At 39.2% G+C, this 27454-nt stretch overlaps 1 protein-coding gene across 3 annotated transcripts; it reads left to right on the forward strand.

The window, feature by feature from the left end:
- The first annotated feature begins 1083 nt into the window (after window positions 1-1083).
- LOC139115323 (uncharacterized) lies at window positions 1084-25497 on the forward strand. Of its 3 annotated transcripts, none has more exons than XM_070677349.1 (8): window positions 1084-1325; window positions 18557-18746; window positions 19737-19813; window positions 21474-21593; window positions 22501-22650; window positions 23138-23256; window positions 23514-23634; window positions 23967-25497. In XM_070677349.1, exons 1-8 carry the CDS (start codon window positions 1253-1255, stop codon window positions 24071-24073), a joined length of 957 nt encoding a protein of 318 aa, XP_070533450.1. In that variant the 5' UTR covers window positions 1084-1252; the 3' UTR covers window positions 24074-25497. The 3 variants fall into 3 exon arrangements, with proteins under 3 accessions (XP_070533450.1, XP_070533449.1, XP_070533448.1); XM_070677348.1 differs by lacking the exon at window positions 1084-1325 and adding an exon at window positions 7621-7730 and having other exon boundaries at window positions 23967-25496; XM_070677347.1 differs by lacking the exon at window positions 1084-1325 and adding an exon at window positions 8791-8812 and having other exon boundaries at window positions 23967-25496.
- Window positions 25498-27454: the final 1957 nt, after the last annotated feature.

The raw sequence follows: 27454 nt of genomic DNA on the forward strand, positions 1-27454 counted from the left end.
CTCTCTCCCCTGACTAAAGTAGAGGTCTCATCATCGTGACTAGATCATCATACGGCCTATAAGTTCCATGGTGAGCCTATAGGATTCTCCTCTGCAATACATGTAGATGCATGGGCAAACAAATTCAAAGCGAGAAGTCACGAAATTTACAAAAGGGATCAGATGTTAGTCATTCATGGGCGCACTGAGCAATCTAGCTAAAACAACTCGTGAGCTCGCCCATATTTGGTCGATGCAAACCCTATATTTGTATCATTTACTGTTGCCCATACAGATTCCCGGGGATCTCACTCTGTAACTCAAACATTCAGTTTTTTACCCTCGGAGGTAGACTCCACACAGTCGCTGGCCCGGGTGGTACAACATTTCTAGCCGATGGCCGATTCAATTGGGATCGTGCAACCCCGCGAGACACGGACGCTTCTTTGTGGAGTCTTGAGACAAGATACCGTTGTATACTAGAATCCAGTGACACGCATCGCTAGATGTGCAAATCTCTTTTCGAAATATGGATCCACATTTGTTGTTAAATATTGATAGGTTGTAGTTATGGGTATGCTACTACCTCAAAGTTTCCCTGAAATAGTATTATTGTTTTCAAATCGACATCAATCATGATCGACCCACAAGTCAACGAAACAAACGGACTACAGACACAGCCTACTATGACGGACGTCTGATATTGGCGCTGAAAATTTTCTGTCGTATGTCGTCCACGATAAATGTTTTATTCAGACCATCTGTCTGTGAGTTGTTATGCTAATCAGATAAATAGATACAGTTGCAGAATGGTATGGGTGCCCATGTCTTTAAATAGACTTAACCAAGCGGGAAAAATTGACTGGGTTTCACCTCTGTTGGTGTATGGCTCGGTGATTGAAAGATTCCTTTGTAAAATTTTAATTGAATTTCCCCCTAAACCAAACGATCTTGTTCGGTAAAATACAATCTGTGACCCGGCACGGCAGTAAAGGACGACCCGTTTTACTGTAGACCGCCGAGGTAATAATTTCAAGAAGCATGTATATTTTTTAAATGCGCGAAATAAAAGTCAGTCTAGCAAGTCACTTAGGGGGTCTCGTCGCCTTTTTTCATGCGATCGCTCATCGCGTTTCGCATTCGCCTGGGGAGGCGCATCATCGGCGTTTGCGCAGTATATCAAAATAGAAGCCGAAACACCTGATCGTACTGACAGTGAGTCTTGTCAGATGGCAAGAATAAGGTGACAGGAGCGGACGCCAAACCCGCGACAATGACGGCCCTGCTGGAGAGAAGGAAAATGGTATTTCTCGCCGGCGTGTTTCAGTTGCTCTTCTTTCGAACAGGTAGGGTTTTCTTTCGTTCAGTGTCGCCGCTACGAGCCTTTGTGAAAAGAGTAGACACGTTAGGTGGGCGAAATGGCATGCACTATTAAACGTATTCGGGTGTGTCGAGCACTGCAGACATTAACTGCGCTGCATTGTAAACTATAAGGTGTTCAGGTGAAACGCGCCACACTTCTTCAATCATTCACAGTGCATTGGCGATTCTTTGTCACAAGGTTTTCCAGGTTGAAGGCGTGTATACTTTCTTGTGCCAGGGTTAGACGGTACATCGGATTTTTTTGTGTCTAAGAGAACTCGATCTCACTTATGTCGCATAATTATGCTTCTGGTCAACATTCCTCTTTCAAATTATCATTATCAGCGACAATATCTTTCCAACCCTGTCAACAGGCGGATGAAGCCTTTAAATCCCTGAACTTGGAATTCTTCGTTTGACAGATTCCGTTTCATCCTTACACATTTTTCCGAAATGAACTTCACAGTTTTTAGCGTTGTAAACTAACAGTGGCTTGCGTTTCACGGAATGTAGATTATCGGAGCCGTTGAAGACCGTATCAGTTCGTCTCTGTCGCAGTCAGATTCTGGACATTAAATTGCTCAGTTACAAGCTCTCTGCAATTTTGCCCAAAACCGATGCTTTCAGTGCGACTTTTTGATACAATGACTTTTAATCCGGCTTTCCCCGGTATAAATAATGCACAAAATAGAATTACTTTTTGTATTATCACTCGAAAAATACAATCTTCTACAAGTTTTTACGGTGTAGAAGTTCACTAAACAACGCAGTGCGGTACTCTTTACACGACCACCTGCGATGTAAATTTCACACAGTTTGTTTCTGGGGAAGATATTCTGCGTTTTCTATCTACTGAACGACTTCCGAGCGGCTTGGCTGGGCGTGGTACAAATAATATTAACGACGGGCACGCGGTAACGTATTCTGCGACTAATCGGCTCTGAGCTTGCCTGTGGTGTTTATGAATATCATCATATCCAGGGGGCCAGTCCGGCGATTTTTTTAAATTAGAACTTACTAATTCATAAACCTCATCACGTACATTGGCAATGATTAATTTCCCTTGAGTGTTTGGACGTAAGCATTGCCAAGAAGATATCGTTGCTATAACTTGTACTTTTTTCATGACGAATGGTGTACAGTTGTTTCTGCTTGTGTCCCCGAACACGAACCGGCGAACTAAAAAATGACCCATGTTCTTCTAGTCTCACCGCACCGAGACGGGCGCTTAAAAATGAAGAAGTCACGTGTATTTATATACTTCTGCACGTCTTTGTTGGCCGTGTATATATGCGGGCACTAGTATTCAACCGTTACCTTAAAATTCAACTTTTGCCCGCTTTTCCCTTCGGCAGTCTCCATGTTCTTTGCCCTTTGCGTTGCATTCAACTTCTCCATGACCGGGAGTGGGGTATCATTTTCACCGTATCTCTCAGTGCTCCTGGACTTAGTTGTGACATTGAACAGTCACGGTTGTTTTATACGGAATCATACAAATATACTCATTTTTCCGATGAAAAAATTCCATTGACGAGTCTATTCTTCACTCTCTTGAGGACAATTTTCCTTTTACCGAGCTAATTTTCAAATTATCATTATTATTTAGGGTTGAGTGTCGATGCATCTATTCAGAACAGGCCAGATCTGCAAACGTTACCATGTACAAACCTGGACAATTTTGCTATAATTAAAAACGTGGCATGTAAATTAGAACTTCCAGATAAAATGCCCGATTGAAATTTAGCGATCGTAGTAAAAGACGCCGGGTGAAATTTGAATTATCAAACAATACTGATCAGTCACTGTTGGTAGGTTTTGGAAAATTAATGACCTATAAATTCATGTTTAATGAGTATGGAACGAATAAATCGGCATCTGTCCGCGTCACAGTCATACCTTTGACGAATGAGGATTAATGTCCTGCCTGAAAATAATCATAGTACCATTTTGCGTTTGATTAATACATGTGTACGTTACTCACGAACCAAATGCAGACAGACGAACTTGAATTGGCAGACCTGCTATTCTCAGGGGCCACGAGAACGTCGCCGTCGACGTAAAACCGTAATTCTCGGTGGCTCCAGCGTTCTTGATCAACTCAGACGCGCTGGGAATGAGAAAGGGAGAAAATCGATGCAGATTTGTTGAGAGCGGGTATTAAGACTCGGTGAAACGGCTATCAAGTGTACAATAGCAGACAATCGAGTGAGCGGTGTCTCCGGAAAGCCACGCCCTCGCGGGGTGTTTTTTAACCGGCGTGTTACTTTTGCTCAGAGAAACAACAAGTCGTATATAATGCAGGAAGTTTACCGACTGAGCTTGATGTTCACTCATATATCTGTCCACTCAAGCGTGCTGGGAAAAACTCAGTGACAAGCTTAGAATAGAAAATCAGGGGAAACAACAACGCGCAAGACACCAGGGAGTGAGATCGGGGACTGGCGGAGCAACCTCGTACAAGACGTGATATCGAGAACAGTATAGTCATAACGATGCGGCGTGCCCGCGGCGGTACGAGTTTAATTGTCAAACAGCGGCAGAATGACGTATCATCTATCTTATTATATACCTATCATAAATCACTCACTGCACACGATGCCATGGAAACGACCTAAAAGTCGCCCGATCGGCACCGACGATATGTGCTTCTAAAATTCACAATAGGCGAGCGGCAGACGACAAGTCTGCCTTTGACTTTAAAAACGTCGTCCTTATTTCCGTTAAGTCTTGATTTCAGTTGGCTTTCTATACGGTTCTTAATCGGCTAGGGGACTTCGAGTTGGCAGCTTCGTACGCGCCTCAGCGTCAGAACTCACAAATACGTCACCGTCGGTAATCGAACCTCTCAGGACACATAAGGTTATGTTTGAAATTTCAAAACTAGAACGCGCCATCTTCGTATCTACTACTCGAATCTGTAAATAAGACTCGCGCCTTTGGCTATTTTGTCATACCTCGGTCGTTTCAAAGTCTTCACCCGATAACTATCATATCCTATGCCTATGCAGATATCCATTGCCGCCATACCTATGTCGCTTTTAGAGATAGAATCATATAATTCCATCGCCTAGTGTTTTGGACGACTTCTAAAGTGCAAGAAATATTAGTTTCCTCTGAGTCTCATACAGGTTAGTTCTTATGGCAAAAAGCGATCACTGACTACGCCTGATACAGAAATCATGCACATGGTATAGCCAGACTCAAAGAACACCTTAACTAAACGGCTTTTAGCTGTGACATTTTTCAGTTTTAATGAACTATAGTTTCTTGTTCTACTCCCAAAATCATGTTGAAATACACAGTGTTGAGCTTCTAAGCTCCGCCTATTCATATGTAGACTGCACTGATTTGTTGACAAGTAAATTGTGGTCCGGACTAGAATTTCTTTGTAAACATGTTGCATTTTTTATATATAGATCTAGGACATATAGATCTAGGACAGTTGCGTTTTAAATTGAGCAAACAAATGAAATTATCCCAATACAATTGTATATTCGAACAAGATCCTGATAAGAGCCTTCAAAAAACTTAGTGTGAACAACGGCGTTTCCAAGGCAACGGCACAGTATGCACGAGGTGCCTTGTTCGTCTGCTTGCAAGGTGCAGGGCTATGACAGAAAAGCCAATCTGGGACGGTCCATTGGAAATTATTCCTTCTGTACTACTTGCACTTGACATCGCGAACGAGGATGGGCTGAGAACTTGCTCTCTAGATCTCCCCCCCCCCCCCCCCCCGGAGTGATTTGTAAGGCTTTTGGCATTTGTCACGCAAATCAAGGTCGACTGTGAATAAGAACATCGGAAAGTTCTAACTATTGCCCCACCCTACCCCTTGCCTCATTAAAAAGAAATGCTATTAAATAAATGTCCATGGATGTGTGAGACGTTCTAAAGCCACAATGCCTTTGTGCGCATGCTCAATACATAGTTCCGGCTTATGTCCAATTGTGATTTTTCTGTTTATATGAAATAACGTACAAACTAAAACCAGATTTGCTAATATCAAGAGAGTAAAAGCATGTCACTACTGAGCATCTTATTTGAATACTGAACTAAATTTAATCTATCGCCTTTCATTTAAAAACGCCAAACGAGCCTGCGAAGGCCTGCGTAACCAGCTTGTTAGATGTTAGTTGTTACCGAAAGTTATATAATGACGTTCATACGTGAGACTCCCATCAAATTGCGATTATGCGTATTCGTCTATATTTAGCGTCCTTGGGCGCTTGTCATCGCAGACGCTTTCCCGCCTAGTGTGATTAGACTAGATTCCACGTATCTAGAGCCCCAAGCTTTGCATAACACCCTTCCTTCGCAAGCTGGCCGTGTTTCACGCTTATGTGAAAACTTATGAATAATTCTATCCTGATGTAGGTTTCGCCTGTTCAGTAGATTAAGACGATCATCATTATGCGGTTTTATTCAGTCAAGAGCAGTCTCAGAAAGAACTATTCATTTTATACCCTCGTAAAATTCGCCAACAATGGCGTGTATTTGCATTTTATAGTGGCAGTGCATCGCTGTAATGAACCCGAGAAATTTTGGCTCTCTTTCTTTTGCTTTTCCTACACTTTTATCGATTGGTATCTAAAAAGTCAAGTTGTCTGGTTTCAATATGCCACAGGTCATCGTGATTACACAATAGTTTAGAGCTTAATTATCAAATTCCATTTGTTGTCTGGGAAATGCCGTTGCGCTGCCTTTGCAGGGCTCTTGTAAAAAAAATTTAGACGTTTAAAAACTTTTACCCAATGAGACCCATTCTCTTCGTTTCCAAATCTCTACAGATAAATATAGGCCACAGCGCACATTTGATACTATGGAAACAAATATAATTAGATTTAATGATATATGAAATTGCAGCAATCCTCAGGTTGTGTTAATTATATATGGGGAAAAAATAAATTTAATTTTACTTCTTAAAAATATATTTTAGTATTTTTTTCAAACAAATAGAAAGTAAAATCTTTATTCACTCAAAGAAATTCAAAAGGCGCCAACGCATGTGGTAGCTCAGAAAAAAATTGTGAAAATTTTAGAGGCCAAAGATTTGTCACGGTGCCCAAGGCATCACTCTATCTCAAATCACTGAGAAATAGACAAGAAATACAGAGAAAACTGACATAAAAAAATAATGATATTTACATGTGTATCTGAACCTGAAATGATTTTTTCCAGCCTCAGCTCTGTCTCCAAGATCTCAACAACATTGGTGATTGATCCTCCATTATAAAATTATTCCGGATAATATTTACATATATTTACATAAATATGTAAATTTGTACTACGAAGCATGCCGTGTCAAATTTGTGTGCTAGCCGTAACTTTTGATGTCTGTTTCATTGTTTCTTTGTTTTTCTTTCCTATATATAAAATACAGTTTCTTTTTTCCATTACAAAATCTATGCGTAATGATATCTAATGTTATTATTGGAAAGTGAATTATAGCAAGGAGTAGAATCCAATTACCAACAATACTATTCAATTTTTTTGACAGTGCAGTGAGTGGACAATGTCCTCTAGCGAGCAGACGAAGAATCCGTTTTGTTTTATAAAACAAAAATAATGAACGTATCATGAAAAGTTAATAGCAACATTCAATTGTTTACTTTGTGTTTTTTTTCAACATAACCGAAGGAAAATATGTGCTTGCATTTCATAACAATATTCTCATGGATAATCACAACATGTGTAGGATGAAAAAAATGACAAATATATTTCTCAGATATGTGTTGCTCGTTCTGACATCATAAGCTTAGAATTTGTTCAAGCCGCCTGAATGGGCTTGTCTCCACTGATAACGAATCCTCTAGCTTAATTACATGGAACATGGCCTAAAACAGTGATATCAACCTCCTCCCCTTCCCGCCATATCCATGATCAGATGATGCCAACTTTCAGGAAATGTATAGGATCCTCGCTGAAAGGTTTCCGCTGGAGCAACGTGACGTATAGAGGCGCCTAGCTGTGCGAACTGGGATATACATATATTTATTGTGGTCCTTCCACGCACAGCTTTTGTCCTAAGACTTTCACTCCCTATGCGCTCATTTTTTATATCTTAAAGATCTGGATGGTACAAAACTTAAATGAAGAGGTATCTGTTGGAACAGAAATAGGTCAGATAAATATGTATATACGAGAAAGGGTGGAACTTCCGGCATAAGCAGGAAAAATTACCTCATTGCGTTAAATTTGAGCACACACACACACTTCACGTGACCAAGCTGATGCGTTTAGACGGATAAGAGCAGACGTCTGCAGCTGTAGAACTCTAAGCACTTATTTTTGACTGACTGTCACGTCATCAGCGTCATATGCTTCGATGATTTTATCCCCTGGGAGTGTTTAATTTTAAGCACTTCGTTCCGCAGCGCTCGTGAAAATGGGTGAGTGTAAGATATTTCGGCTATGTCTTTTGCTCTCTGTGTTTGTGCGTACTGCGCGTGCTATGACAGGCAGGCGTTCTGCACTGCCATACCTCGCCACGAATAGGTGGAGACCTGGGCAAGTTTAAGTACGGCTGACCTCCACAACGACTTCGTAACTTATTTTACTATTATTGTCGTTGTACATGTCGTATACTCTGTCAATGCTACTACCCGTGTCGTTCTTGTGCGAAGATTGGCTTGTTTTTTCATTCTGTTCCCAACAACTCGTGTGTTCCTTACTTTGGTCCTTTTCTCCGCTTTAAATGGAGCCACCCTTTATAGTTCCAGTATCTACCACAATAAATGGTATGATGCAGTTTCGGTTGTTGAACGGGTCATATTCTTCGTGACTTAAAAATTTGGAATGAATATCACTCAAACCATCAAAGCCGACGAAGATATGGTTTCCCTATTGTACTCTCCTTGCCGTAAAACGAAGCGTAATAGTTCGATTTAAATCGACCAAGTCTTTAGTTCCGAGGAGAGCTATCACTTCTTTGAGTGCAATTCGGAAAATTCTGGTCGTGGGTTGATGTTACCAAGCTACGGATGTGTGAGTGGGTGTTATTTCAGTCGCGCGTACAACTTTTAAACGTTTATCCCCGTGTTCGCCTCCTTCACATTGTCGTATTTTAGACCCGATAATACTTTATTTCGCTTTGACATCACCCACATCGACTCTCACTATCAGACTTGCTGATAGCATCTTACAGAAACGAACCGCTGACTGTAAATGCCAAGATCTATCGCATCGGATACAGAATACACGTCCTTGCACCATTCGTCGCTTAACACGTCATTTTTTATATTTTTATGGACGTAATATTTTCCCAGTCTTATCACGGCATCTCTACCACAGAATTCACATCTGTGTCCAAGACGGGGTGTCTGGTCTATCTATCATGCGATAGCCGGCGCAATTACGCCGCTGCAGGGACATAATTTTTTTATTATTTATCGTTATCATTTCATCTTTATTTCAGGCAGATTATATAAAACAAATATCAGAATGATAAAACAGAGATACACAGGGATATTGGGTAAGAGCACAGACATGGAGAACCAAAATATACAGAAGCGCACCTTAAAACACAGGGCCAAGTCTCAAAAGGCCAGTAGCCGTACATTTTGATGATTTTTATATTGCTTCTGCCGCTATTGCAAGTTCTTGTTCTAATCCCCGAAGCATGTTGAAACATCGACTATTTAGCTTGTCAACACAGCGTGTACGTAAAATGCACTGTACATGTATTGTTTACATTTGAATTCTAGTGCGGACCGGAAGTTTTAATTAACATGTGCAGGCTGAATACTGTGGATCTCCAACTGCTTTGGGGAATAGAACAAGAAAATTTGGTTGACGTAAAAGAAACGTTGAACATATCACCATGAGTTACAGCTGCAGGCTCTTTCAACGAGTTACCTGAAGGGCCCACCTATAGCCTTCAAAAGCAACTGGACCCTCTAAGAATGCGTTGATCTGTAAAATTGTTCAGTTTAAGGTCCACCTGGTTTATAAATTTTTTCATTTTGAGGTCCAACTTTGTCCAGTCTTGCCAAAAAAGACGAAAAATGAAACATGTAATGTTTGAAATCATAAGCAAAAGGACTTTTAAAAATCACAAATGCATATTAAACGCATGCACATTGTGAGAGCATGTCTTCATAATGAAGGACGGGAAAGACAAATATGCTATGTAGATACGGATACGTCGTAGTAGGTTTGGTAGTTCACTTTCTCATCTACTCTGGGTCAATGATGTCAATATCGTAATAACATCAAGAGCAGTACATCGACACGACGAATGGGCGTTGACGGCGAGACATAATTCAATATTTCTGCGGGCATACCAAGATATAGCTCGAGTTCGGCTGTTACGCCATGCATTGTAAGCGCACTACCCTGGTCAGGCAGTCACACGGATGTTCGCACTATTCTTAACTATTCAGCTTCACTGGCCGGCAGAACGCTCACAACAAGCCCCGGGGAAATCAAGGAAATTAGTTCATCCCACAACGTACGCTACCTGTAATCGCATTACGTCATTGCACCGTTTGGAAAAGTCCGCAGAGGCGAAAGGCAAGAGCATCCAGATTAGATTAAGATAAGAATATGTGATGCATTTAATTATTCTGTCTCAGAACAAATTTCACTGAGACTACAACGGTTTTATTCTGCTATGAATATCAACAAACAGATTGTTCTTTTCAAATGGTGCTATGAAAAGATAATATATGCCACACCAAACACTTGATAAGGGAGATAGCGATGGTGATAGGGTGATGATAGAGAAAGGACATTCAACAGATTCAGAAACAATCTTCAAGGTATTCCAGAACGCATTTGCTAATGCCAAACAGTCGGTGCTACCTTACCTTACCGTAGTTTACTGTTCCTGATCAACACTGCAAGACTAAAAGTATGTCAAATTGAAAATAGTTATCCTTGACACCTGATGTACCAATCACTATTTCAAGACAAAATTGCATGTCCTAATCTGTTCATAATTCAGTAACTATTTGCACTTTCGATCGTTCGTTTCAAACTATGTCTCTCGTTACTGAAATATAGGCACTTAGGCTAGTTTGGGCCAATTAATCATACAGTAGCCCCGATCAAGAAATATTCATGAAGCTCAGTCTTGGGAAGGCAGACACTCTATCTTCAACGCACAGTCCCTAAAGTTCGTTGTAATTCCTTCTACGACTCATAATCCGATAATTTAATTCACTAACGCGAGACATTATACCGGCCATGGCGCTAAACATGTCAGAGAAAATTAAATTTACTATCACTGAATTTCTATCAAAAGGGAAGGTCGAAGCGATCTCGACTGACAATGTTATTGCGATCATAACACCGTTACATCAGAGAGCATGTTTCTAAACGAATGTGAAATCGCTACATCGACCAGACTTATCGCAAGCCATCTTTGAAAACATTCAAAGCAAGTTGTTCAGTTGACAAGGGTACGCAGTGTAGAGTCTTCAATATTAATCTTCTTTACTTCAATAAATTAATATGAATCTCTGTATTTAGCAGCTTGGGCACGCATATACAAATGGGAAGTATGGGTTGTGACATGCAGGACATGACATATCTTCGACACTGAGCCTGCTGGGCACTACTTTCTTCGACACACGTTGCTAATCTCGACACCGTATTTCGCCATCTGCTGTTCTTGTATGGTGTATTTTTGACGCATCGATCGACAGTCGCGCCGTCTCTTTAGTCGACGTGCTGATTCATTGATGATCGACTCGTGTTTGTAGATACATGGCCACGCTTACTGCGTGTGATTCACCGATCGCACCATCCACTCATCAAACTCGACGAGAACGTGATGAGTTTACAGTTAAGAATCAGTATGCGATGTATCCCGTAAACGCGATGTAACATTGTAATGTTCACAAGACAAGGCGGATTGATGATATTCAAGTTAAAAAAAAAAAAAAAAAAAAAAAAAAAAAAAAAAAAAAAAAAAAAAAATAAAATATATATATATATATATATATATATATATATATATATATATATATACGAAGCATGCGTTTCGACTTGTCCGATACAAAGTGCTCAATACAAATGTAGAGCGAGATATATAAGGGATGCTGTAGAATTGATTTTACAATTAAAATCAATTCTCCAGCATCCCTTATATGTGTATATATATATATATATATATATATATATATATATATATATATATATATATATATATATATATATTATACAAACAAACAAACAAACAAACATACATACATACATACATACATACATACATACATACATACATACATACATACATACATATATATGTATTTGGTCATTTGTTGATATAGCATTATATTTATATATACATATATGTATATATATATATATATATATATATATATATATATATATATATATATATATATATATATATATTACGATTTTGTTGATTTGTTGATTTTTGTCATTAAATGTTGTCTCGTCTCTTAAATGTTGCTGAAGGGTAACAAGTATGGAAATAAATTCATTGCGAGGCTGTGTTTGCAGTGTCTTATCAGTGTACTTCTGTTTCGAGTCACGTAAGTTTTTGCATTTGACGCGATTGTGAAACGATAGCTGATATAATGGCATGGAACATCTCCCCATCGCTCCGCTCATACGCTATTGACAACAGTGGAAATAGCCTTAGATAATGCCCCGTAACAATAGCAACGATCCTTAGAGATCGCAAGCCACCACGAAAACCACGTAATGTCCGTAAAAAGGCGGGAACCGCACTACTCACCTATTAAGGCAAATACATCAGAATGAAATTAATGCCGATATGGAATTGATGTAATGAGAAATGTGCATTTTGATTCCATAGACTTCAGTGTGCCGTGCCATTCATACAGAAGACAGCGATGTTAACATCAAGGTTAATAGTGTGAAATTGACACTGATCTCAGCCATTGAACACCGATTAGTTCCCCTAATCGACGAGGTTAAATTGACGACAATAAAGTGAACTCACACAATTATCTCATGTCTGCTGTCCATCACGGGGACATGACCAAATCGCTTTCTGAGTATACACTTCGATAGTGCACGGTGTATTTACTACATGGCAGCACATTAACGTGAAATGAAGATTTTAAAATTTTTCGGCGTTTTTCTGAGACAATTACACAATCATCTTTACGTTGACATGCCATTGAAAAAAATTTCGCTGTGACAAACGTTGTTACGTCTGCATAGGGTTCAACCGCTGTTAATTTCAGAGTTGTCTACACTAAAGGCCATTGCTTACGATGATGTAGCAGGTAAACTTCTGTCGTAAATGTGCCATCTTTTCCGTGTATCGAATCGGAAATTTTGTGTCAGGTTTCTGATGAATGTTACCTGTCACTCTGATATGTTTGGAAATTTGAGTTATTATGTTAGTTTCTCATTTCAAAGTCACTCGATTTTATCATTTGTTCCGACACAACGTCAACAAAAAATAAGTCAAAACGACTGGTTTCGGTAATTCAATGACGTCACTTGCCCATTCATCAATCAATGACGTAATTTGGTCTCTACAAGTAGACAGATCTGAAGTACCAAAACCCAAGCATTTTTTTTAAATTTCTGCGCGTTTGTGCGCAAGTGTCCCTATTTGTCCTCCTGCCATATTGAAGCAGAGCATTGTCTGACACAAAGTTATTGTTTCAAATTGTAAGTCTACGGACGTAGTTTGCAAATTTTCGTGCCCGAATACACGTTTGTGATTTTATGCATTGTTGATGCATTGCAATATGGAACAGGTGATCTATATGTGAATGCATTCCTTGTAAGAATAAGAGCATCATATTGATCAAAATTCAAATGTTAATCAAGAGAGAAAAAACTAGATTGTAAAGAAGAAAGGAAAAAGTGTAGATAAAATTTTACTTGAAATGATATTGAATAAACAAAACATAAAATCAGGCAAATTTAGCAAGATCTTTTCGACAGGAAATTGTGTTCGTAACCGACGTAAGTGGTAGACAAAGAAATTGAATAAATTCGAAGTCGAGAATTCTTAAGGGTAAAGCTCATTTCATCCGATGGTTACGGTACGTTAGCAACTATAAAAAGGTACTCCAGTTAGTCCAAACAGTTAACCCTTTGAGCGCCAGAGCCTATTTATGTCCCCTTTACAAAATAAACCCCAGCCAATTTTCCAAGATTTTTGCCAAAATTTTGAGAAAAAAAAACTAGCCAATGAAATGCGGTGTCCATTTGGTCCAAACTTATCAAAAATTGCACTAAAATTTTGACGGGAAAAATTACAGCGCTCAAAGTGTGAAAACCTTGATATTTTGTTTTACAGAAGTGCGCCAGAATCATCTCGCAACATTGTGGAAAGGGATCAGTGAGGCAACTTACGTCATGAATATCGTTCCTTGCCGGATTCGACGACATGACTTTCAAATCGTATAAAAATTCATAGGGCGTCTTACTGAAAATTACACCTGAGCTACGGCGACCCATGAGTGAAATCGTATCGTCTTGTCGGTAAGCACGCGTTACCCAACGGATATTCGACCTCGTCTCGTTGCCACGGAAACTGGCAATGTATCCGATCGTTTGGGTTCAGGTGTTTCAATTAGCTCGAGTGTCCCTCACTGTCGCTAGAATGATCGTAGGATGACGCGACACGGAAAATATTGACATTTTCCAATTTATTCAGTGTTCAGTTTCTGTCACGCATGTTAGTCATTTCCCGCCCAAAATCTCGTTGATCCCTCTTCAAGAAAATCAAGGCAGATAGTTACTATGTTAGGCATTCAGGACCACTCTCTCCCTTTGAGCTACAATTTGGAGAGTAATAAGGTAGAATTCAGTCAGCCGAAACAGGGGGAAAAGACTAGTTAATTGGTAAACCAGCTTATGTGCTTAGCTTGCAATCACTACGAATGCCAGAAAAGAGTCGTCACCGGAGTCTGGACACAGAAGAACACTAGCAATGTTTCCATTTTCCAGACTCCTCTAGTTTGACTCATATATGTACCTCTCTCAAGGCAGAATATCGGCCCTTTACTGAGCACACTGAATAGTTGTCAAATTTGGCGCTTTACTCAATAAGGCCATTCATTTCACGCACACGCCTGTCCTATCCCTGTGCCACATCCTGCAAGCTGTGTAGTTGAAGCGCATTCGTGAAGTTCAAATTCTCATCCCTCAAAAACATCACAGTATGATTGTTCTTGATAGAATATTCAGTGTATTCGGTGATATTTTCAGGAAGGGCTCGTTTCGTCATTAATTCATAAGAGCTCCATATACTGTATGATATCAAGCTTATGATAAGCACTGTACATATTAAATCATAGTATTCATATGCTCAGTAACATGAGCAGTGACTCAAATTTGTCAAACTGGGTGATTAAGTATCAAGTATGATTGATTATGAACGTGTAGACATAATACCACGCGATCTACACCGAGTTCACGTCCACTTATATGACACATGGTCTTGCGTCAAAAGATCGTCTACAGCACACGCACTGCCTGTCTATTGGACCCCCCTCCCAACGATGAGTAATTTACTATGTTAATTTGCTGAATTCATTGTATTGTATCTGAGTTCTATATGGGCGATTCGAGTAATATTCAACGTTTTCCCGCCAGAGCATGATGATGAACACCTTTACTTCTCCGAGTCGTTATTTGGAACAAAGAACCTGTCCTTGTTGGCAAGTTTAACACAGGCGATATTTGTAGCAAGTTATCCTTTCGCCATGAGAATATCCATCCGCCGTCGAGCCCGCGTTTTTTTTATAGCGTCAAATATCATATGATCCGCTGAAATTACAGTGTGATAATCACTTAGAATAATGGGCATGATGTAATGTTGTGAGATTCAAAGTGTATGCTTGTTAGTGTCATCGGCACTGACTCTAAAGCTGGGTCACAGAAAATCAGGCGTACCAGGCCGGCGATAAGTAACTGGAAAACAGAGCAAATGTTCACATTTTGCTGATTTCTGCAAAGGTTTACAGAAGATGTTAATTACACTTCAACTCTGCGCTTTGACGAATCGTTTTTCCTGAATCTATGTATCTCGGAAAAGTGGACAAACATGTTATATCGTCACCTTCGCGATTTTTTTTTCTCTCCTCCCATTATGCATCCTGGGGGACTACCACACTGACGTTGCTAAATTAACAAACTGTCAAATTTCCAGTCAAAATGGTCAGTATGTCCCCCAAATCAACTCCGCTGGGAATGTGAATTCGATTCATTTTCTGATCAATCATCATGGCCGTACTAATTAGCTGAACGCAAACTACAAAATATTTCGTGCGCTTCTCGGGAATTTTCAGTTAAATTGTATTTATTTTGTTCTATTTGCTGACTAAATCTTCTCCATTTTATTCGTAGCGTACTGATTACTAGAATTTCTCATCCCCTTTCGTGTCGGCAAGTTGCAGACGACATTTTGTCTGCGAGTTCCCGCTCAGGTATATTTAAATAATAAATACTCGTACTCATAAATAATGCATATTCTCTTCAGCGCGCGGTGTCCCTTCATCTCACTGTTCGGAACACTATTCCCGGGCCGTTCAAAAATAAATAAGCGGCTATATAAATTATACAGTGGGCTGTGCTTCTCGGTGTTGTCTTTATCACGAATTTGCACGCTCGGTATATCTTTTTACATGTTGATTTTTTATCAAAGTGCAAAACCGGTCTCAAGATATAACTTTTCTGATCTCCGCCTGCAAGAAAATTTAAAAATGCAGAATATGATTGAGAGTCGTGTCAGATTTCCGTCCGGGTACCCACCATGGAGCCTGCTTTTGGCGCCCCTATCAAATATGCATCATTCTACCAAAGCCGCTCGTTTCCATTGATCACACCTTACTTGATAATGTGCAACACATCCCTCTATATTCCGCCAATATTGCTGGAAAAACGTACCCCTATTCTTATTAATATCACGGTCCCCCAATTCTTCAATGATAGTGGTACTTTAATGATTTCGCCTCGCACATGATGCAAATTTATTCCTAATTTTTCTGTCTTAATCAGAGCAAGAAATATCATTTGCCCATGCGTTTTACGTTAAGCCAAGAAAAATAGAAAGTTTGTTTTTCATCCTGTCGCGCGTCAATTCAGACCCACCGCGTCAACCTTTTTTTCTGCTCATGAGGCAATAGATAAAAAACCCGCAAAACTTACGCGACGATAGTGCAAAACACAATGCTGTATAAAACAGAACTGCATACAAAAAATAACTGACACTAACATTCCATTAGTACTGTACACATATGTCACTGTTATATTATTAAGCTGTCAAAACCGCATTGCTGCACTAAAAGTCAAATCGCAAAACTGTTGCGATACAAAAAAAACTAAAGCAACACTGCTTTGCATTTATCTCTGCGTGCATTCCTATGTTGTTTCATGTTTTGCGCGTTCTTGTTGGTTGAAGAATAAAAAAATGCGAGAAAAAACCCGCATCATTTTTACAATATATCTAGGATGAGAAACAATCTTATTTTCTTGGCCTTCGCTACACGTTTAAAGCTATGGCTTGCTTCTACAGACAGTGGATCGGCAGTCATGCAGGTTCCGAGGTCAATAAAATCTCCCGAAAGCTGCCGACACAGTCATGGTGATTCAGTATATTGTCCTCGCCTTTCTAATGATCAACTTTTTATAGCTTTTTCGGTCTTGTAATAAAAAATGGTTGAACGAAGAAAGTCTGAACAGAAACTATCAAATCCGTCGTAAAAAGTGGTATTTTTGTATCTCCAATCAGCTGTAATTTTTATGGGCCGATGAGAAACTATGCTATAGCATTTATGTCACTGAGACAGTAAGCCACATCCAGGGTACTTGCAACAGAGAAGTTGCAGGTTATATCCTCACTGAGCTTTGCGTTGTGATTTCCAGGGTGCTAATATCACACATGCGCAGTCGCGGAATATCGACAAATCGAGACAAAGTCCATTGCATGCCAAAAGGAATCTTAAAGGGCCAGTAGCTGTAACGTTTGATGATTTCTTCACTAGTTTCGTTTTTTAAATGTCAATTGAAAGTTGTTGTTATAAGCGTGTTAAGGGGGCGCTGCACCCAACACATCGTATTTTGTTCAAAAATCACTTTTTCGCAAATACTCATTCAATTTCAATTAATTAGTTGACCCGAGATTAAAATATTGGCTTGGTTCACTCTTTAGTTTGTCAAGCAGCTGTAAATTGCGTGATTCAGAAGCGTTAATTTATGCAAATGTATGCAAATCACCGGATTTCCTGGCTTCTTTTTCTTCCCAATTTCAAAAATTCCAAAGAATTTAACTCCACTCTTGCAGGGTCAAACTTTCTGTAATTTTTACATTATGTTCTTTAAATACTACATAACAAAACGACCATTTTGTTTGGCTATAAAATTCTTGCATTTTGAAAAAGAGGCATTTGCTTATCATGATTTTAATCACTTTTTTAGTGTCAGTCTTTCAACCCTTGCCATTTTAGAATGAGGATAGATAATGCCAAATAAATTATTCTTTTTTTCTACATATACTCTTCTTTTAAGTGAAATATTACATTTCAGAAAATAGTTTCAAATTTTTGACTTAAATTAATTTTTATCATTAATACCAAAATTGAGGTTTTTTACCCCAAATATACACCCACTTCATCGTTCGAGTAAACTACTGCTACCATACTAAACTTTAGAGTCTCTGCTTTCTAAAAATATATAGTATAAGGGGATTTTCTCGTCATCTTTGATGAGAAATATTGCTTTGAAAAAAACTGTGTTGGCAACATACAGTTCCATATCTACAATTTAGCTTGCCAACACTGTGTACGTGCAGAATGCACTTATTTACATATGAATTCTAGTCCGGACCAGAATTCACTTGTCAAAAATAAAAAAATGCTGTCTACTCATACACAGGCTGAATTGACAATATAATTCTGTGCATGCTTTGAGGAGTAGAAAAAGAAGCCGCAGTCGACATTAAAAACACAAACTGAAAAATCCTTCAAATGTTACAGCTACTGACCCGTTATTTGTGTCAGAGACAGCTTCGTGCCCCATGTCATTTCAAAATCCTTGGTTTTCCCCATTTCAGATGCAAATCACTTCCGAAAATAGATTTTCTAAATTTGTTAAGTCTGGTGCTCTTTGACTTTTACTTTGAACTGTCGTTACACCATCCGTCATTCATATGGTACGTAAATGAGTAAAAAATTTACATCATAATTTTAACTCTCTCTCTCTCTCTCTCTCTCTCTCTCTCTCTCTCTCTCTCTCTCTCTCTCTCTCTCAGATTCGTCATGTGACTTCCCGGGAGAAATTCAGGGCACATGGGTTGGCAAGCGCACGACACTGACCATCGGACAAAGATCATACAACGAATCGGGTTCCCATGGCAACGGCAATAATCAAGTTGTCGTAGCAGACTGTTTTCAGCGACGGGGAAACACGTTTCTACTTTCGGCACCGACGATGGTCGACGGGTGAGTTGTCACGTGACTTCAACGTTTCTGGACCAATTACACTTACTGGAGGTTTACAACCTGCCTGGTAACCGTAAAGACAGTTTATTCGTCGCCTTTTCAGCACATTAACAGGGCTGATTCGGGGTCCTGAATCAATATCCTAATGTGGCCTTGTACACGCAATATATTGTGTATACTATGCGCAATTTTATTATTGACAAACAAGTTACCTAATCTGGATTATAATTCAGTCCTATAGGGTTGGACAGTATATATAGCCTGACAGTGTTGGTAGGTAACAGATTGACTATTTCGACGTGTTTTGGGGGAGCAGAACGAGACTCTGCAATTTGCAGCAGAACAGAAATTATGGAACATCAACAGTTTTAGCTACCCGAGCATCAATCCTTGTCAGAGTTAGCCAATTTTCAGCTGTGTTACTTAGACTTTAACATGCAGTCATGTACAGGTGCTCTACTATCTCTGACCCTTGAGTACCACAGTACTCGACCGATTCTGCCACTCTTCAATCTTAATGCTACAATAACTGTAATACTCTTTCTGGGAGTTCATACGCATCGTGACTGTACGCTAAAGTCAAACTGCAATTATAGACAAATCGTCCGGGATGTTGGGTGTTAGTGTTGATGCATGAAGCTTGCAATTGCATATCATTGAACAGACGACCAACGAAGTTTATAGTTGAGAATCTAATATATTCAGAGCAAATAATGGCAGGGTCTGACAGACAACTACACATCAAATAGTTTGAATTTTTCACACAGTGGCGATAAAAATCGCAAAAGGTTAGCAAAATACTGTCACCCATTTGCTGATCAGCCAGCAACACGAAAACTGCTTGTACAGATCCGGTCATAAATACCTTTTCATGTGTAAATTCCATGATCATGTAGAACTTATAGAATAAAGAACGTCAGTGCTATGCTGCCTATTTTTTCGTACATCTCTCAAAATCTCAAACTCATTAGGTGTTTTTGAACTCCTCAGGTTGCTGCTTATTGGTTACTTGTGTTGGTCCTATTTCAAGGTCAACCAAAACGTTCTGCTAATTTATGGAAAAATGGGTAAGGAAATGTACTAAGACAGTTCTGAAACTTTTGGCGCCACGGCGTCCGCCCAGTCTCTGCTATTGCGCAATCAGCTTATGGTGAACTGACGACACAAGAGGAATGCTCAAGTTTGTTCCCTAAGCACGTCAAATACTGAAGCGCGAAAATAATGTACGCCAGTCCATTAAGCTTCCTGAATACAAGCTATTTAGAAATTCAAATGTAGACAGCTGTTTCTCCTTGATAGGTGACAAATTAAAAGCTTTGAAATAATACATCCAAGATAGAAAAGCATGTCTTTACATTTTTTATCTTACAACCCCGCTGTTCCTATCTGACAACCGTTGCGCGATTCTTTGAGTTTTCATTGGCTGGTGTGGCAGTACATCGCCTCAGAATGAGATATTATGGGAATGAGAGCGGAAGTATTGGCAAATACAACGATGACTGTGACGGATATGATACATCCTGCAAGTTGCCTTCTGCTGTACTCATGAGGGCGTCCTGAATAAACTTTCCTATCGTATTATATATCGCGCGTTGCTAAATCATTTAATCGCAAGGACGTATTTTCAAATGTTTGCATTCTGACGATCTCTCGCTCTGACTTTTGCCTATTAGGCCTACGCATGAAAGCCACAAGTTCAGTAGTTTCGGCATTGTTTTTGCAAGCTTTGCCTTAATTTTGAAGTGGCTATATTCAGCGCCTTGAAGCAAGCGTGCTATTTTACAAAGACTACAGTTGAGGAAACGTACTTTCAAATCAGCTTCACAGTGAATGCGCTGTTCTGATTGAACAAGAGTTCGCGCTGACGCTAGTAAAAGAGTACTATCAGTGCTAAAACAGCGCCCCTCCCCATTACAGCGCAGCGTTTAGATAATTTAGAACCAATTAGATGAGATAATTTGCAGAACAGAGTAAACGTGTCGTAATTTTGCTTGAAGAACTGCCTGATCAGAACAATTGTCGCGCATTTGTAGTGCAATCCCAGACTTGTCACTTTTTGTCGTCTGCTTCACATCCACTGCAACTGCGTAGGACGGGCACATGCTCCGTTTGCTAGAACCTCTCGATATCATTGTTGGGTCCTGCGAGATTTCCTTTCGACGATGGTCGCTCAATTCTAAAATCCGCTTTCTTCTTTTTTGATGCTAAAATAATAGAGGAAACCACCTTTCAAAGACAGAAATACAAATGTTAATATAATGTCATAGCAATAGCCCTTCCGCAGGCGGGTGTACACTCTATTTAAGTACAGTTTCCTCCATATTGCCTAGGGGCTTTTGCCATATATTGCTCATTATACCAAATTTAGCGCGCGTCCGCCCACCGGAAGAGGCTCAATTGCGTAAATTTACGCTGATGAGCCGACGAAATTTTTCACAGACTGTGTTGAGCGGGAATTAGTGTGATATCTCTACTATGTCAAAAAATAATTTAATTTTCTGAAGTTGCATATAATACAAAATCATGTAAAATGATCGATTTTATCTCTTGAAAGAGCACTCCGAATCTCCAGTAGTCTCTCAATAGATTTTATCTATTTACGCCCAGCGTGGCAAGACACAATATATCTAGAAGCGCCAAAATATCCCGACGACAGCTATCATGATTTTGATCTTTTTGTGAAATGGAATCTTAAAATTCACGCAACTTGGTGATTTTTTCTCCCAGCCAACATATCACCGTACTCATCCTTTACCAACGGGAAGACGCCAGCTGTGTCCGACTGTCCATCGTCGCTCAACGTTTTCCCTGATCCGCCTGCGGAGGGCGCGATCGGAACCTACTACGGTATGTATTAAATATTCGCGATTGTACCCCACGTTTGCAATCAGATGGACTGTAATCGGCAGCTTCAAAAAGCTTGACTTGTTTTGTGATTTTGTGACGCTCTTACATAATTTTGCCTGAGGGTAAACAGTCCTTTACCGATATAGGAATATAATTTCTTTTTGGGATAGATTTTCTCAAGCTAAAAATTCGAGTTTTTCAGCCTGCTTCCGCTTCGCTTCAAGCACATTTTATTTAAAACCAGTAGCGTAAATTAGGTTATATCATCTCTCCTTGACATTGAAATTATAAAATATTCCGTATGTCAGACGGTCAATACAAGGAATATTAGCCGACTGGTTTCCAAATCAGGATTTGTCTTTTGTTCTTGAAAGGTAAGATAAGTACAAATTGTCAATAATTACCAGTTAACATGTTGAATACCTGGCATTTCTAAATGCTCTTTGGAGCTGATCTATAAACCGTATTTTACAGACGCAACAAACATACTCGATTATCCTATTAAGGTAGAACTACCTCGTGGACTGGTATTCGGACTCTCAAACTTTTACAATTCTTTTCTGATATACCACATGTTTAAAGCTGTTGGTGTAAGAAAATTTTCACCGTCTTAGTTTTTCGAAAGTCGAAAATTCTTTTTTCCCATAGAGTTAAAAAAAAGACAGGGATGACGGCCATTTTGAATTTAAAATATTGGTAAATCTTGGATAATTTGTTTCACTAGTACCAAAATTTTCACGGTGACGCCTGATTTTCATTCTTGATTTTTAAAGAGAACGGCTGAAATTTTCCTAGGGAAATTCACTTTTCAGGCGTATATACTACCTTTAAGGGCACAGCTTATCGCAAATAATTGCAATTTGTTGCCGAAAATAGCAATGAGTGGAATGTTATGTCTCCATTTCAGCTCAGAAGTTATACTCAGTGCAATGTCCCTTCATCGGACGCCATCGATGGAATTACGGATGCTCATCCGGGAACTCGACTCTCGATGCATGTAATTACCCGTATGATACGCTTGAAGATGACAATCGTTGTAAAAGTCAACAATATTCAGGTGACTTTGCTTTCTTCAAAACAACAAACTGTTGTTTAAGACTCTCAATGAAAGATTAGTACATCATTGGTTATTAAATGTTCCTTTTTAAACAATACACAAAATAAGGCAACAAAAAACGACGACAACAACAATCATCATTTCATCAACAGCCTTCTATATATATATATATATATATATATATATATATATATATATATATATATATATTATATATACGAAATATGTGGAGAATGGAGATAATATATATGAAATATATATGTGTGTGTACACATACATGCACACATACATACACATATATATACATACATAATAACATAATAACATACATACATACATACATACATACATACATACATACATACATACATACATACATACATACATACATACATACATACATACATACATACATACATACATACATTTACATTGAATACGCGATATATTCATAACATTAAAATGCAAATATTTTTCGTACTTCCAGATTACAAGTCTAACATTTACAAATGCATTGCATCGTGGGAAGGTTCCACCGGCGTCAACTATTTACTCCTCACAAGGGAAAACAGATATGGTGCTATTCTTAATGATCATTTTTGTTATGTAAGTACCGTTTTACAAATTAGACACAGTACAGTAAAAGACAGGGCCTGATTCAACGTCGAATCAACGACTGCTTAGGTAATCAATAATTACATTTTCACTAATGTATTGATTCGTTGATTCATTTGTACTTGCACGGAATACCAACAAGAGCTACCGATCATTATGTTCACACAATCTTAACACTTTTTCAATATATATATATACTCGAACTTGATCTGATCTAATACTGAACATTGTTACCTTACGATCCACAGGCATACATACAACATAAAAATGACGTTGTCAAGGGAACGATAGAAGAATTCCAATGTACAACGCAACCCGAAGAAACAGCAGCTGACCACAGACTACAAAACGCAGTTATTTTGAATAAAGGTGTGAACTCTCTCTCTCTCTCTCTCTCTCTCTCTCTCTCTCTCTCTCTCTCTCTCTCTCTCTCTCTCTCTCTCTCTCTCTCTCTCTCTCTCTCTCTCTCTCTCTCTCCAGATACATTTTGTTGAAATAAATACGCAACCATTCTGCTCCTAGTGGCACAATGTGCATAACGGTGGGTCAATGTAATTCGTGAAAACACAAAGGTCATGTGGCACTGCTACATTAATCATATGTATTACTTCAGTTCAATTGTGAACGCCAAGTTGGGATTATAGCTTTTCTCATTAATATTCATACAGCATACATTCTATCCCTGTTCCGTTCTATTTCAGTGCCAAACATGGAAAACTGTGACGTCAGCGCAGATGTCCCGGGGGTGCCATCCTCATCCTTGCTTATCAGCTACCTTTCAAGCCTAGCGATCCTGACGATACTTTGACGTCAGTGGGATTTATGAGTGGACATGCATTTTTTCTGCAACGCACCAAAAAGCCGTTGACTTTCATGTGAAGAACTCATTGTCAAAACTGCAACGTTGACTTGCCAAAGATAATATGTGCATTATATAATGACAATCTTCAATTGGAATTTTAGGAGCCGATGCGACGAGATAATCTCGGTCTTTTAACCCAAAGTACCATACCAATACAGTGAGTCAGTGTAATCGTGCACCGTTCATAGAAAACGCTATCGCCTCTTTGGTTTTCGATTGGATATCGGTACAACAAGGAACTGTTCTTTTAAGTCCTCTCTGTTGATCTTGCCTGCGAAGGGGATGAACCAGTGATCCTTCAACTCGCTAAGTATCATGAAAAACGAAGGCTGTGCCGGCCTTGTTCCTTTTCAAGAGGGCGCTGCGACTTGCCACAAAGAATCATATTCCGTATACCCCTTCAGTTACACATCGAGGACACTATGCAAGGTACTATCTTGAATAATGTTATTTACACACCACGCTATCCGTGACGTACACCACGCTATCCGTGACGTATACCACACTGCAAGAAGTCAATTGTCTGTTATACAGAGCAGGTAAATAATTCAAGGGACACTGGCCGTGATTTTTGCCAACATTCAGTGGCCACGTTCACAAAGTAACAATTGGATGAAAAACGAAACCCGCAGAAGTAATATAATAAAGCCCATTCACTTTAAACTTTCGTTATCTTTGTTCTGTAAAATAAGTACATATTTATTTGTCTCCCTAATGTATTTTGAAACACAAAGCATTGGTCCTGCAAACAGTGCTTTATGTACAATGATATATTATTGTTTTTATTGTTGTTTTTTTGTTGTTGTTGACACATGAATTCTAGCTGGTCCGAACTAAAATTCAGGTGTAGACAACATCAATGGACATTACACGCTTTCAAGCTATATTGACAAGCCGGACATGAGGCAGTTTGGATTTGATATCTGGAATGGAAGAAAACTGTGTTTGCAGACACAACAGAACAAACGGAAACTGTAAACACAACAGTTACAGCTCATGCAGTTTTTATATATCTGATTCAACGACTTCATCGGCTGTACTTATAGCACAGGTATCCAACAAAAAACATAAATGGCAGTAAAAAACGCCACGGACACGCTACTAAGCGAAGACGCGACAACATCGACTCTTTTGAAGCCAAGAGAGATTCAGGAATTATGCTAACAGAATTTCGAAGCTCAATCACTGAATTTCACTCAAGTGCAAAAGTCTTATAACTTAAAGTCTGAAACTTTGTTCCGGAACGGAAAATACATTTAAATCTTACAGATTTGACTTGAGCAAATGTTGCAGAAACGTTTTTTTTATGGATGATTATGTAATGAAGATTATTTTTTAAAATAATTAAATCTTTTTGAAAACCAAGCTTAAAAATAAAGTTGCAGTGTTTTTTGTGCTGGCATGTTTGCGTTCAAAGGAATGATTGTAGTCAGTGAATGAGCCGATGGTTGTAAGCGGTTGTGGGCAAAGTAAACTCACTTGTTTTGTTTTGCTCATAAGTCAAAAAGAGGTGACATATGTAACATTATCATCGTCCACCATCTTTAACTCGTTAAAGTAGTTTTGATACTGAGCAATCGTTGATCATCAAAATCCGGGAAATTTGATTTGAACGCCTATCAAGGGCCGAACCAGTTTTGTTGCCTTGAAAGCGGTGTTGGGGGCAAGGGTATTAAGATACTGTCGTAGTCGACACTAGCGGGCGCAACACCGAGTGCGTACCCATTTTGGCGTATTATCAGTTTACGAAGAGAAACTCGCCATTATCTATCCAAATTACTCAAAGTCAACCATAACCATACAGTAATAAGAAGATGTTACTAAAAACAGTGCATATATAAAGAAGTCCTATTCCACACCCAGGTCTCGTTTAATATTCTTTACATTTGTCAGGCGTCATCAGTATGTGCCGTCTGTTGTAAAATGGCGTATTCGTCTAGACTGGCCCCAAGTCGCCTGGTTTTTCTCGGCAGCAGAGTTACTGGCTGCGGGCCAAGGCGTTCACTCTACGATCTACGCAACAACCTACCATAAGCGCGACGGTCTGTTGATGTTTAGTCCTTCAATTTATTATATATTTTGATACTTATATGCCCACAGACTTGGAGCAACGCTAGTTTATTCGTCAGGTAAAGGGCACAGTAAAGCGGCCGTTAGAAAACTTGTGGAATATAAATCTAAGTGGATGGTGTAAAACCTGTAGCGCAAAACAATGGATATTCAAATCATGACGATTCTTAAATATGAGTTGACAATTCGCATGGAGCTTTTGCATCATTGATAATGAATTCACACCAGAACTCCTACACTTTACACGCTGCTCCAAGTGGTCAAAGCTAGCGACATCCGGATAAAAATGTGTCCAAATACGTAAAGACTTACAAATACATAACGACGGGCAAAAAATGGTTCACTCAGACCAACAGAAAAATATTGCTGCAAAGCTGTCACAAGGTCAAGCAGAGAGACAGGCAGGTGGACCAGCAGACGAACGATAAGTTCAATGCATCATCATGACAGTCATAACAAAAGACAGGAAAATTATTATTTCTCACTTTGACTTATTTGTGAGTACTTCTTGTGAAGTACAATTCGGTCCATAGGGTTTCGATATAGTCAAGATAACTACTTGCGGAACAGAAAATGCGCCATTGTAAATCCTTTACCCTTTCTGCCTACCGTTTTCTTAGCTGAAGCTGAGCATCATTCTTCGTGTCGACGAAAACGTTCAGGAGAAATAAAAAGACGTGCGAGTAGCATGTAGGGGCGGAGATACATTGCACGTAATTAGAAAAAAATGGCCATAGTGCTGCGACCAATCAAGCCAAGCAATACCAAGGGCCAGAGTTTGTTGACCTATTTATGAAGAGGCCAGTGAACAGTTAGACGGTCGCTTGTGTTTTCTGACTCCCTGATAAAAATTGTAACAGTCGATGACAAGAGGAGACTATACTCTGATCAATCGATCAATCAGTCAATCAATCAATCAATCAATCATTCTATCAATCAAACAGAACATAGTTCAGCCACCGTGTTAAGCTACAACAAGTCGAAAAGAGACATGGCGTCATGTAATTCTAACCACGATAAAATTTGATTATCTGCAATTGGCCACATATCTGAACCAGCACATGGAGTGAAAGATGTCGATTTAATAATAAAGTCTATGTAACAGTGAATGATAAGAGTAAGATGACCTTTTCCAATATTGTAGTCTTCATGGTTCTTTAGAATAGATAAAATTCAGTCATGTTCTGTTCCGTTCTAGTTCCATACCTCTTGCCCGAACTACAGTTTTCATAAAAATGTCACAGAGTTATTTATCTG

The sequence above is a fragment of the Ptychodera flava genome, chromosome 17 (assembly GCF_041260155.1).
Source record: "Ptychodera flava strain L36383 chromosome 17, AS_Pfla_20210202, whole genome shotgun sequence".
In the NCBI taxonomy this organism is placed as follows: domain Eukaryota; kingdom Metazoa; phylum Hemichordata; class Enteropneusta; family Ptychoderidae; genus Ptychodera; species Ptychodera flava.

Bases quoted from the DNA above. Each gene is read 5' to 3' on its own strand.
- LOC139115323 (XM_070677349.1), top strand. From the start codon at position 1,253: ATGACGGCCCTGCTGGAGAGAAGGAAAATGGTATTTCTCGCCGGCGTG. The intron at 1,326-18,556 runs GTAGGGTTTTCT...TCTCTCTCTCAG, and splicing joins GTTGCTCTTCTTTCGAACAG to ATTCGTCATGTGACTTCCCG. The intron at 22,651-23,137 runs GTGACTTTGCTT...TCGTACTTCCAG, and splicing joins TAAAAGTCAACAATATTCAG to ATTACAAGTCTAACATTTAC.